This window comes from Terrapene carolina, unplaced genomic scaffold (genome assembly GCF_002925995.2).
Source record: "Terrapene carolina triunguis isolate 2854851 unplaced genomic scaffold, T_m_triunguis-2.0 Scaffold66, whole genome shotgun sequence".
Classification (NCBI taxonomy): Eukaryota; Metazoa; Chordata; order Testudines; family Emydidae; genus Terrapene; species Terrapene triunguis.
This window is the reverse complement of record NW_020664417.1, coordinates 21,710,947-21,723,970: the sequence shown is the minus strand read 5'-3', so window position 1 is coordinate 21,723,970 and position 13,024 is coordinate 21,710,947. Positions and strand designations below refer to the sequence as shown.

At 42.3% G+C, this 13,024-nt stretch overlaps 1 protein-coding gene across 1 annotated transcript in view; it reads left to right on the top strand.

Moving 5' to 3' along the window:
* The window catches only part of LRBA (LPS responsive beige-like anchor protein), a 558,096-nt gene that overhangs the window by 134,536 nt on the left and 410,536 nt on the right, over positions 1-13,024 (top strand). Inside the window, exon 31 of the mRNA XM_024207579.3 lies at positions 6,616-6,749. Within this exon, the coding sequence (XP_024063347.2) occupies positions 6,616-6,749 (134 nt within the window). The remainder of the gene's footprint in view (positions 1-6,615; positions 6,750-13,024) is intronic.

Here is a 13,024-nt window from a genome sequence, read left to right as displayed (position 1 = left end):
AGGCCCTTGAGTTGAACCTCTAAAAAATAAATCCTGTGGCTATAATCTTATTTGATTACTTTCTTTAAACTGTGCATAAAAAATAAGAGAAAAATGCAGAGTATAAATGGATTACATAAAAAATACATTAAATACCAGATTAAAATAAATGGGTAATATGACAAACGTTAGTTGCAAAAGGAAGATGTTAAGATTAAAGATTACAGTTCATTCTTTTTGAGTTCTCATCTAAACTCCAGATTCTGAAGACCATGGCAATTGCAGGTAACCGAGAAGAGAGCAAGTTCAAAGGTTTACTACATAAAACTTTTGGGCCCATCCCAGATCATCTCAGAGGCTAATGACTGGCTGATATTTTCTCTGGGTGCCAGAACTCCACTCACTCCTTTATGTGCTGGGTACAGTTTACACTGAAATTACAGTGGGTCAGAGAAAATGTTTTCCCCTTGGATTCCATCTCTCATGATGCACTACAGTCTTCCCTCTTGCTGAGCTACTATGGTGCATTGTGGAAGTCCCTGATTGCGGTGCATCGTGGTAGATACAATCTTGCTGGAGAACCGGATTTATAGAGGAGAATGGGGACACTCAAAATACAACTTCCATGAGACACCAATATGTTTCTAAATTGAATTGTTTTGCTTTAACTGAAACATTTTCCTGTTTCAGATATTTGGGGTTTATTTTGACAAAAATTCAAAAATTTCTGTGGAAAGCAGATAGGTCTTGTGAAAAACAATTTATTGAAATAACTTTTATGGAAAATTTTTGACCAGCCCTAACTGAGAGGCAGTTTTTCTAACGTCCTCCAGGGTGGATATATATAAATCCTCTTACTGAACTGCAACATAGGCTCTTCTGTACACTCAACTTTGGGATGTTTTATGACTCTGCTTCTTACCACTTGAATTCAAGTAGATCACTTATGGTGCTGAGCCATTATCCCATGGTTAGTTAAAGCTTAATTTTCTTTTCTGTTTTCAGTTGCAAGTTTCCATTCTAATAAGGAATAATGAGATTGTAATTTAAAAAAAAAGCCTGTGAAGATACCTAATGGTAATTGTGTGTGTGTGTGTGTGTGTGTGTGTGTGTGTGTGTGTGTGTGTTAGTCAGATTTGTGGTGCAGTCATTCATTGTTTCCTTTGCTGTCTGCTGAGCTCTGAGAATGTGTAAGAGAACATTAGGGATGATGTGTGTATATCCCACTATCTTCATATACCTCATGAATGTGAATAACAACTGTTATAGTTGTCCTAATACTCTCTACAGATGATTTTAGAGGCCAGAGGGCCCATTTTGATCATCTGCTTTGAACTGCTGTATATTACAACGCAGGGAAAAAAGGGATCCCAGATTGCTTTAGCTGTAGCTGCACCTCTCCTCAAATGGCAGTGTGAGCTCTGAAAACTTGGTGTAACTAATCCCTTGATAAGTTCAGCTACACTTAGCACAGTAGTAGCAGTGTTAGTATCAGGGTACGAAGAACTATGGTGTAACATTGTGTTAGACACAACACAGAAAATGACAGCTTGTATTTCTGATTGGTCATGCCTGGTTTTGTCCCAGTGCTTACTGCCAGTTCTAGGTTGGGAGAATTGAGGTTGTAGGGTGTGGTTTTGGAGAAATCTTCACATTTCCCCCCTTGGTTTTCAGAGGTTTAAGTATAGGTGGATTTGATGGAAGGGTATTTATCACTGTTGGTCAACCTTAACTTGGCATGATCATAGTTTTGTGCAGTGAATAGTGTCCAATTCTGGTGCTGTGACTCATATCAGCCCTAGGGTTGCCAACTTTCTAATTGCTGACAACTGACCCCCACTGCCTTGCCCCTGCCCTGCCCCCCCATTCACTCCTCTTCCACCCTCCCCGTACTGCTCACTGCCCTCCCTCATCTTCGTAGCTGGATCTTCTCCACCTCCCTGCCCCGCCCGCTGGGCTTCCTCTGCTCTGGAGCTGTAGCTTGACATGGAGCCTGCCTGCCTGCCCAAGAGATGCAGGTAGGAGGCAGCCCTTCCCTCCCTGCCCACAGTAACTAAGACTTTTGATGTCTGGTCAGTACATTTGACCGGACACAGTCAGGTCCCTTTTTCGACTGGACTTTATGGTCGAAAACTGGGCACCTGGCAACCCTAATGAGCACATTTCTTATAGACAATTATTACAGAAGGCTTATGAAGTCTTCCAAAATTCCTTCTATCTCAAAACTTAGTGCATAGGTTCTTAAGCTAGAGAAGGAAATCCTAAAATCTAAAATTAAAAGATTCTGATCAACCATTTATGTGTAATACTTTCAGAGAATCCAGGGCTTTCCCTACCCTACAGATTTAGAAGCCACAGTGGCTTCATAATTGCTAGGGGCCTATCAGTGTAGTTTTCATAGCCCTCTTAAAGGTTACTCCTGGGGGAATTCTGTGCCACTGTGCAATGCAGAATTGTGCAGAAATTAATGTTGTGCACACAGAATTTCCCTTTTTTCCCCCACAGAAAAGGCTGCAGAGATGTTGGCTGTCACTAGGGGCTGCTGGACCCGGCAGAGTCCAGCTTGCAAATAGAAGACAAGGCCCGGGGGAGGGAAGGGAGCTTAGGGGGTTCCTGGCAGCTACAGTTCCCCACACGCCCTGAAGGAGGAAGGTGGTGGCATGCGGGAAACTCTGTGGAAACCCAGGACCCAGTATCAGGCTGTTTATCTAGGGTTACCATTCGTCCGGATTTACCCGGACATGTCCTCCTTTTTGTGCTAAAAATAGCGTCCGGGGGGAATTTGTAAATCACTCAAAATGTCCGGGATTTCCCCCCTCCCCCGGCAGAGCAGAGCGAGCGGCTGGGAGGCCTGCAGGAAAGTCACGGGCTGGACTCCGGAGCAGCTGTAGAGGAGCTCCTCCCCCCTCCCTCCCTCCCTGCATTCTGAGCCGGCAGCTCCTCCTCCCCGGCAGCCCCGCGCCCCGCTCCAGCAGCACTGTGTAGGGCCAGGGACCGGGTTGTGTGTTGTGCTGGGGAGCGCAGCCACGTGTCCGGCTCGCACAGAGCCCAACACCCTGTTCTGAGCAGCAGGGTAAGGGGGGCAGGAGAAGGGGCAGGGAGGTTCTGGAGGGGGCAGTCAAGAAACGGGGGGGGGGTCGGGAGTTCGGGGGGGGCTTCTTGGGGGGAGTGGAGAAAGTTTTGGGCAGTCAGGGTACAGGTAGGGGGTAGGGTCCTAGGGGGCAGTTGGGGGGGGGTCTTAGGAAGGGGCAGTTAGGGGATAAGGAACAGGGAGGCTTAGGTAGGGGGGTGGGGTTCTGGAGGGCAGTTAGGAGCAGGGGTCCCAGGAGGGGGCAGTCAGGGGACAAGGAGCGGGTGGGGGGGTGGGAGTTCTAGGGGGGGAGCTGTCAGGGAGCAGGAGTGGGGAGAGGGATCGGAGCAGTCAGGGGACAGGGAGCAGAGGGGTTTAGATGGGTTGGGAGTTCTGGGGGGGTCTGTCAGGGGGTGGGGAGTGGTTGGATGGGGCGTGGGAGTCCCAGGGGTCTGTCTGGGGGTGGGGGTGTGGATAAAGGTTGGGGCAGTCAGGGGACAAGAGGCAGGGAGGCTTAGATAGGGGGTGGAGTCCTGGGGGGCAGTTAGGGGCAGGGGTCCCAGGAGGGGGCAGTCAGGGGACAAGGAGCGGGGGGGGAGGGTTGGGGGTTCTGAGGGGGGCGGGAAGTGGGAGGGGCAGGGGCGGGGCTAGGGCAGGACGGGGGCGGGGCTCCTCCCGTCCTCTTTTTTTGCTTGCTGAAATATGGTAACCCTATGTTTATCACTCCGGATCCCTGGTCTCAGTGGGAGGGGGGATAGGGGATGAGAGTGTCTGGGCTGGGCGGAATGTGGCTGGGCTCTGGAGGGGTAGAGTGTGAGAATGTTTGGGCCGGGGGGGGGGAGAGGGGGCCTGCAGCTGGCCTCTGAAGGGTAGCAGGTGTGAGTGTCTGGGCTAGGGGAGCATGGTTGGGCTCTGGTGGGTATCTGGCCCCCTGGGTGCGCTTGGGCGGGGGAAAGGGGCAGAGAAACAGGAACTGGGTTGTCGTGGGGGTTTCTTTAACTCTACTACTGTGGGAATTTTTGTGTCTCTGTATTATTACAGACATACTTGCTGACAGGTATTTTGAAATGAGTTACCAAAATCATTGAAACTGCTGTGATTATATAGTGTTGTTTTGACAAATTTGCAGAATTTTATGGAATTTTAAAATATTGTGCACAGAATTTTTTATTTGTTGGCACAGAATTCCCCCAGGAGTAAAAGGCAGAGGGCCTCTTGTTTTGATGATTCCTGAGAACTGACTGATATAGAAAAATCCTGAAAACATAAATGAAAAAAGAAAATGTAGCACATGTTTTGTTCTTAAGTTAATTTTGGTACCTTCCAGTGTTAAAATAATTGCATTGATGTAGGAGAGAGAGCTATTCAACAACAAGCTATTATGCATATACAATAACTACCTTGTCAAAAGTTTTAGTGGTTCCAGAATTTTATCACCAAACTATTTCCCTGCATTTATATTAGGATCCATTCCAGTTTTCTTGTAATGCATTTTGTGTTTGTTGGTAGGAACTTGATAAAATGCTACTGTAACTCTTTTGGGGGTAAGGAAACAAATGTCTCCATGTTTTACATTAAGGTCTGATACAGAGTATGTGAATACATCTGCATTCATGAAATATAGATCTCTGGACCCTAGTTGAATATTTTTATTGAGTATTTTGACAATAAAACAATTTAAATCCAGCAAGGAAATACACATCAAATTTACTAGTGTGGGTCAGATGCTGGAGGCCCATCCTAATGTTAATAGTATGCCCATGTTACTAAAACCCAGTAAATATATATTGCTCTCCCACCTCCTTCCTGTTTTTTGAACTTGTCCTAAAGAAGAGCAATAATAGTGTCTTGGTATTGCATGTCTAGAGGGATATCATCTGTTTTATGCTCTGTAATGTAAGACATGAGGAAATGCAAGGCCCCATTGTATATTAGTGGCAATGTATGTGTAATTTAGCAGACAGTGTATATATTTATATAAACTATTTTTCTAATACAATGTACATATTTGGTGGAAACCGACATGTACATATGATAGAAATTCATGGCTCAAGCACAATGTCTTGGCTTGGGGCTCAGGTGGTTGTTACGTCTGTTTTTAGTGTATAGTTAACATTAGCAGTCAACCTTATAATGATGTGACACGCACTATCCCCAAGTATGGTGGCTGCCTACTCCTAGCAATAGGAAGGTTGATTTAATCAGTAACACAGCCTAGTTTATGTGACATCTATTGGAGTGAAGGAGAAAGACAACTGTGATCCATTTTCCCCTTCTAATTAAAATTATTTTTCAAGTATTTAACAAAAACCTCTTGTTTCCATGCCTGAATTTGGTTCAAGTTTCTAAGTAACTTTATTTAGAAACTGAATTCTTTAAAGTTATTAAGGGAATAATTTCAGTGTGTAGTTATAGTACTGTCAACAGAAGATGTGATTAAATAAATTGAATGTTGAAGACTTTCAACTTACAGTTAACACCAGGTAATTAAAAGTAAGCGCTGCTGTGGGAGTGCATTATATATCAGCTGCACTCTTTACCTCATTAGTTGGGTTTTTGCATGTCTATGGAGCTAACTTGCAATTAAAAATGCCTTAAACGTATGCTTAACAAGGTCTTTTAGGTATTTGGAATAAAGTATTACAATTTAATTGAAATTGGTGTATCATAAATAGATTGCTTGGTAACGTACAAGATAAATCTCCATGCCTAACTTGACATTTTACATGTTTTCTTCTTCTTTTATGTTTATTGTTGAATGTAATGCCTGAAATTTAGCTTATGTAAAGACTGGTGACACTGTCTTCAGGTCTAAGAATCTTCTGATTTGTTTTAATAAGTATATCTTTAAGTTCAGATATCTCCATAGATTTATTTCCATATAAGATGCATTTGAAATGTAATGAAGACATTAATGTATGTACTATATATTAGCATTTCAGGATGGGTTTAGTTATTTTTATACTATAGATTTCTCCATTGAGAAGTCTTCCAGTATTGTAAAACAGAATTAAAGGACAATATCACATCTAGACAGTTTTCAAGGTGGATATTGTCAGATCTCAGTATCTTTAATTTTGAGTACTGTATACTGACATCCTAGCCCCTTTCTACCTTTGTGTTCAGCTATGTTAGATCATTAAAGCATGGTGTTGCTCTTAAAGCAGTACTCAATATGAGTAATACCAAAGGCAAAAACTGTTTTTACTGGAACTGGGATAGATCCCAAAGTAACCCACCCTAGTAGTTGTATATATCCATACAGTTTTAGCTGACCATGTTTCTAGGAGATTGAAATGAACGTTAAAGCCTTGCTATAAACAATTGGAAGGAAGAGAGGGAGAACATGGATAAAGTGTCAGTGCATATCTTTAGATAGGCTGGCAAAAGAGGTGACTAAAGAGAATGTGGAAGGAAGTGTTGAACTTGATAGCTAACATGGTTTGCAGAAAACAGAATTCTGTATGTATTGTATTTCTTGCCTTTCAAAAAAGGACCAGTGTATGTAAACACTTTTTTTTTTTTTAAGAGAATGATTTACTAACTTTATGTATTTCTCCATGTAGGAGTGTTGTCGTAGCTCCAAAGAAATCAACAATTTCCCCTTCTACAGCTACCATGAGTGTACCCACAAATGCTGTCAGCGTGGTTTCTTCATTAGATTCAGCGCAGGCCCCAGACCTGACAGGAGAATCTCCTGGTGAGTAAGGGTGAATGGAAGACAGCTTAATAGGAAAAAAAAACAGAAAAATATAATAAAGTGGAATCATCTGTAATGAGATTCCCTATCAAGGGGGGAGACGCTTTCAAAATTTTAACCATCAAAACATTGCAGAGTATTAACAATTATTGATTTTTATTTTCTGTTGGAAAACTTATCTGAATCTATATTAGAAAGAAGCTTTTTTGTAGTTGCTTTTTTCCCCTAACTGGGTGTATGAGGTAATATAGAACTTTTTATACCGGATCAGACCGAGGAAACTCTGAGGCCTGGATCCTGCAAGCTGTTCTGCATATGTCTGCTGATGCACACATGCGACAGCTTGCAGGATTGGGAGCATGTGCTTGATATCCTATCTCTAACTATGGCCAGTACCAAATACTTCAGAAAAAGGTAAAATACCTGTATGTTAAATCTGGCCAATCATGCAGTGGTGTTACTTGGGTTTCTGACCATGAGAATTCCTTTCTGACCCTCACCAGTGATCAGCTTACACCTTAAAAGACAAGGTTTGACTACTCATATGATTCTTAGCTTGCATGCCATAGCTGGAAATGCTTATAAAGCTAACCTTTTAAACAAAAGAATCCTGCTAAAGTATTTTTATTGACCACCAGTGATGTTGATTTGCATAAGCTTACTATATATAGTAATTCCTTTTGTTCTAAGTTTCCTGCCGTTATTTTCATTTTGTTCATTTTTGTCTCATTATACGGCAGAGCAAATATAAGAATTTGGTTGCTTTTAACAATACTTCCCATAATTCCAAAAAAGATGAGAATATTATTAATAAGCAGAAGTAATACAATAGGAAGTAATTGTAATTAGCATAGGGATATGTTGCAGTTCTTCTACTAATAGGTAATGTTTTTTCTTGAGGGTACTTTTATTTTTAAAAGCCTTCCTCCACTTAAATATGATCTTGAAACTTGAATATTGCAATGTAGAATATTTATGCTAACAGAAAGTAGGTCTGAATATGTTCCCTACAAAGGCAACAAAGTTTTTTATCCTGACACATTTGCAGTCATGAAATCTGAGTAATTGCTGTGGTACTCTTCACTGAGGACAGACTTAGTATAGGTTGTTCTTAAACACACAGTCATGTGGTACTTTGAGTCCTGAGGCTCTCCTTTCTTTCTGTACAACAGGTCTAACGCTCCGATATAATGCGTAAGGCCTGCTCTTTTTGGTCAGCCATTAGTCCCAAGGCTGTGTGTGTTCTCACAAGTATCTGTGCCCAGCAAAACCACCAAATTGCATGCTAAAGCTTTGAACAGAATTGAAGCTCTATGTCAAGGAAGCTTCCATCCGTGCCTGTTAACCTGGCATTTCTTTGTACTAGTTGTTGCTAATGATGTATCAGAAACAAGAAGACCTAGAAACAAGTACAGTCCCCTTTCCAAGTGCCCTAGTGGGCACATTTATTGTCATCTTTGTTCTCTCCAGCTCTCTGCAAAAGTACTTGTGGGAGTCATGCAGATTTAATTGCAACCATGCTACATGAAAGGAAATGCTTTTGTGATCCAATACTTTCTTACTGCTCGATACAGAAAGGAAAATTGAGTTCATCACTCAAATTTGCAGGAGGTAGTAGTCTACTAGTCTAGGAGGCAGGTCTAGACTAGGAAAATAGGCTGTGTTTTAAAAACATGTCACAGTTCAAGAGGGAGCCTAGGGTTGACCAGGAGCAAGTAGCATATTTTTGAAGGCTTTACACTCTGTATATAATAAAAGCACATTAGTTAAAATCTGTTAGCCAATGTGGTAAATCATACCCTATTTTCCTCATTTCGATAGGGCCTAGATTATTGAGAAATTGCTGCAATGATTTAAGTCACTTTGACTAGGAGCACATCAATGGAATTTAACTTGCAGGCTCTCTAAATGGTATATACTTTTTTTTTTTGTAGAAATGATTTTGGAATATGTTGAATGCTGCTGTACTGTAAAATGTATAAGAAATCCAGACAATGAACAATAATGATGTAACCGTGTACCAGTATAACCTCCAGAACGTCTGGAAGTGTTGGCAAAAACTGAGACTTCTAATCTAAATTGATATGCATAAAGAGAAACAAAGTAGGATTAAAAATCCAGACTTGTTTGGACTGGCAATCTAATTCATTAAAAGGAAAAACTTAAGGGATACATGAAATCATGCCTAAAACTGATTAAAACATGACTATTGATTGGAAATTATTTTTAATAAAAATAAAGATTAAATGGGAACACTAGTTCCCACTGATATAAAATATTTAAAGTCTAAGTAATTTGTGTTAGTGTTGATTATGTAAATTGCCTACACTTCAATTTTAAATACTCTTGTATGAGGGCTTTAACCTTGTGGTATGAGAGAAAAAAAGTGGCCAAAAATGAGTAATAGTTATATCTTCTACTATTAAAAAAAAAAAAAAAGACTGAAATAAAAAAATTGTGATATGACCTCAGAAGACAAACATCAATTTGCTTATCTCCACATAATTTTTTAGGCCCCATTTAGCGTAGAAGACAGTTAGTAGCTAAGAAAAAGGGTTTGGCCTTACATTAATTTCAGACCGTTTACCTGGCTATTAAGAAAAAAGCACATTAAATCTATTAAAAAAAACTCAGCAACTTTCAGACTAGATGTCTATTTAGTGAATATAAATTGCAGTGTTACCACATTTTACATTAGGGCTATATATAGTATTTTAATTTCTTCATGTCATTTTATTTAAAAATAACTCTAACAAATAATTGCTCTTGCCTGATTAACTAGACTTTTATAAGAAAACAGATTGAGCATCAGACACATTCCACCTAGGATAGTCACAATCTTAATTTCTTGCATTTAGTCACTTTGTTGCATAGTGGTCATTAATCACTGTTCCTCAGGACTCTTAGTCTCAATTTATTGGTGCTGGTGCGCACACCTGAGGCTGTCAACAGATTTCTTTGATGTGGTATGGCTGCTGGAAAAGGCTCAGAAATTCTTCTGAGATATAGAGACCAAGGACATGATCCTGAAAAAGCTGTATGTAACTGCACACTGTGAGGAATTCCTTTTGACTTCAGAGGGACCACCAGTAGCATGTAAAGTTCATCAGGTGCTTACATCTTTGCTGGACTAGGCCCTGCTGTACAGTTTAAAATCGTGTGAAGTAATTTTGAACTCATGATTGCTACAAAAAGTATAAAGCGGGTGAGCAAACTTTTTGGCCCGAGGGCCACATCTGGGTATAGAAATTGTATGGCGGGCCATGAACGCTCATGAAATTGGGGTTGGGGGTGTGTGAGGGCTCCGGCTAGGGGTGCAGGCTCTGGGGTGGGGCTGAGGATGAGGGGTTTGGAGTACAGGAGGGTGCTCCAGGCTGGGACGGAGGGGTTCGGAGGGTGGGAGGGGGATCAGGGCTGGGGCAGGGGGTTGGGGCACCGCGTGGGGTAGAGGGGAGGGTTCTGCCTGGGGGTGCAGGCTCTGGGGTGGGGCTGGGGATGAGAGGTTTGGGGTGCAGGAGGATGCTCTAGGCTGGGACCAGGGGGTTCAGAGGGTGGGAGGGGGATCAGGGCTGGGGCATGTGGGGTGGCTCAGGTGTGCAGGCTCTGGGCGGCGCTTACCTCAAGCAGCTCCTGGAAGCAGCAGCATGTCCCTCCTCCGGCTCCTACGCATAGGGGAAGCCAGGCTGCTCTGCTGTGCGCTGCCCCGTCCATAGGCACCACCCCTGCAGCTCCCATTGGCTGCGGTTCCCGGCCAATGAGAGCAGTGGGGGCGGTGCTTGGGGCAGGGACAGCAAGCGTAGGAGCCGGAGGAAGGACATGCTGCTGCTTCCGGGAGTCTAGCGGACTGGTCCCTGACACTGCTCCCCGGCTGGAGCAACAGAGCAGGGCAAGCCGCAGACCCCGCTCCCCAGCAGGAGCTTGAGGGCCGGATTCAAATGGCTGGTGGGCCGGATGCGGCCCATGGGCCATAGTTTGCCCACCCCTGTTATAAAGTAGTATGGTAAGAAACCAGAAGGACTTACTGAAAACACTTCTGGAAGTAGGAAATGCCTGGAGCAGTACTGGAGAGTTCTTGGGTGGGGAAGTGGTAAAAAATTATAAGATAATTGATCTAGGTGGAGTTGAAGAATATGATCTAGGAAGCTAGTCATTAGTTGATACAGCTAGTTGTTTTGTCATGGTAGGTGAGACTAGTCAAAGGCAGCAAAGCTATTTTTGTGTATTCTGATGGGATATTTGTGTGTTGTGTTTGGGGGGCACTTAGTCTTCCTTGTAAATGTTTTTTAGTTATTATGTGTTGATGTAAATTTCACTGACACTTTTTTTTTTTGGCGCTAAAACTTGCATTTCCTGCCCTGTTTTCTGTGGATGATCCTGTCTTTGTGGTATTGCACCCACAGTACTTGTTACCAATTTTTCACTGTAGGGCATACAGTGTTGAGACTTTTAGCTTCTTTTTAGTGCTATCCAGTTCCATATTCTTTTTTTCAAGCATTATTTTTAAAAAGCGAGGATGCTGTATAGGTTAAAGGAACTGACTACATTGGGAAATGTTGTTATTTATCTGAAGTGGTAGTCACACATTTGCCCCTGCTGTCATTCACTCATGCATGCAATTCTCCTCAAACTTCTCCACCCACAGCCCTGCCTGTGGCTTCCATTGGGTCTTGTCCCCTCAACTGCATTCTCACCTTACTTTGCCTCTCAGTGTAGAAACAGTGGGGAAGGATAGGCACTCAGCACTATAGCTTCCAACCCTGAGTAGTAGCATCTTCCACCCCAGGAAGCAACCACAGTGTGAAGGGGACAGGACCAGAGAAGGCACTGAGGTGTAGAGACTGGTGAAGAGACTAGGTTGGAAAGAGGGAAAGGGAGGAAAGATTGCAGTGACAAATGGGATGGTCTTGTGGCTAATGCACAAACCAGGAGTCTGGGCTTCAGGATTCCATTTTCAGGTATGAGAAAATAATCACTTTGTGCCTCAGTTTACCTAGCTCTAAAATGGGAATGATGCTGACCTACTTCACTTGTAGGTGAAAGCACCTTAAGGTCTTAAGATGAAAGCATTGACTAAGGGCTTGTCTACACTTATGGTACTGCAATGGTGCAGCTGCGCCACTGTAGCGCTTTGTGAAGAGGTTATTTATGCCAACAGGAGAGCTTTTCCCATCAGCATAGGTACTACACCACCCTGAGAAGTGGAAGCTATGTTGCCAGAAGAATCCCTCCTGTCAACATAATGCTGTCTACATCGGGGGTTAAGTCGGTATAACTACGTTACTCAGGGGCGTGGATTTTCCACACCCCTGAGCGACATAGTTACATTGCCATAAGTTTGAAGCGTAGACCAGGGCTAAGTATTGGAAACAAATAGAACCAGGAACAGTTTTGCTCACTTTACATTGACATCAGTGTAAAAGTCTCTCAAGGAGCTACTTGGAGTGTGGCAGCTAAGCTGAGGAGTCATAATCGCAACAGTGGCTGAAGATTAATAACAGAGTTAATATTGTCAGTTTGTTTTACTTCATCTGTCGCTGACCGTTATTTTCATAGAAACATCCCCAATAGAAAGTGTTTAAACATATTAATTGGGTCAAAAACCATTCTTAAAAGCAGTTCACATCAGAGTGCACCATTTTCATGAAATTTGTTTTGGCTTAGGATACAGAAGATATGTTTATGTAACAGATCCTTCTAGTTTGTAAAACCTTTCATTATAGTTTCTTTGTATTCATAGGAAGTTTATTTTTTGAACTGGCTCGTTAGTTTACTAGATAGTCATTTAAAATGTTTCGTCTGTTGGGCAAAATTAAGCAGATCTATTCATTTAATTGGCCTCTTCCTATTTCTACCCCTGTCCCGCATCTCACTAAATACTGTACAGTATGCAGTGTGTATGTATTGCTTTTTGTGTATATACAACACAAGGATATAAGGGGTTTTGGTGGAGAAGGAGTTTCTTCAATAACACTATTGCTAGAGACATTATTTGTTTAGACCCTTGGGGACCCTGAATAAACAATAAGCTTTCACTAGAAGGGTGTTAGACAGATGATCTATTTGCATTTTCTTTTATGTTCTTGCAAATGTCTGTAAAACTGTCAGTTTGAAGGAGCCAGTTTATCAGTGAAAGGATAAGGAAGAGATAAGGCAGTTTGGTTCCACATGTTTGAAGTAGCTACTGCACTTACCCACATGTGTGCTGTAGATGAAATCATACTTCTGAAATGCTTCATTTTTGGCTAATTGCACTAAAAGCCATTTTAAAAAAACGA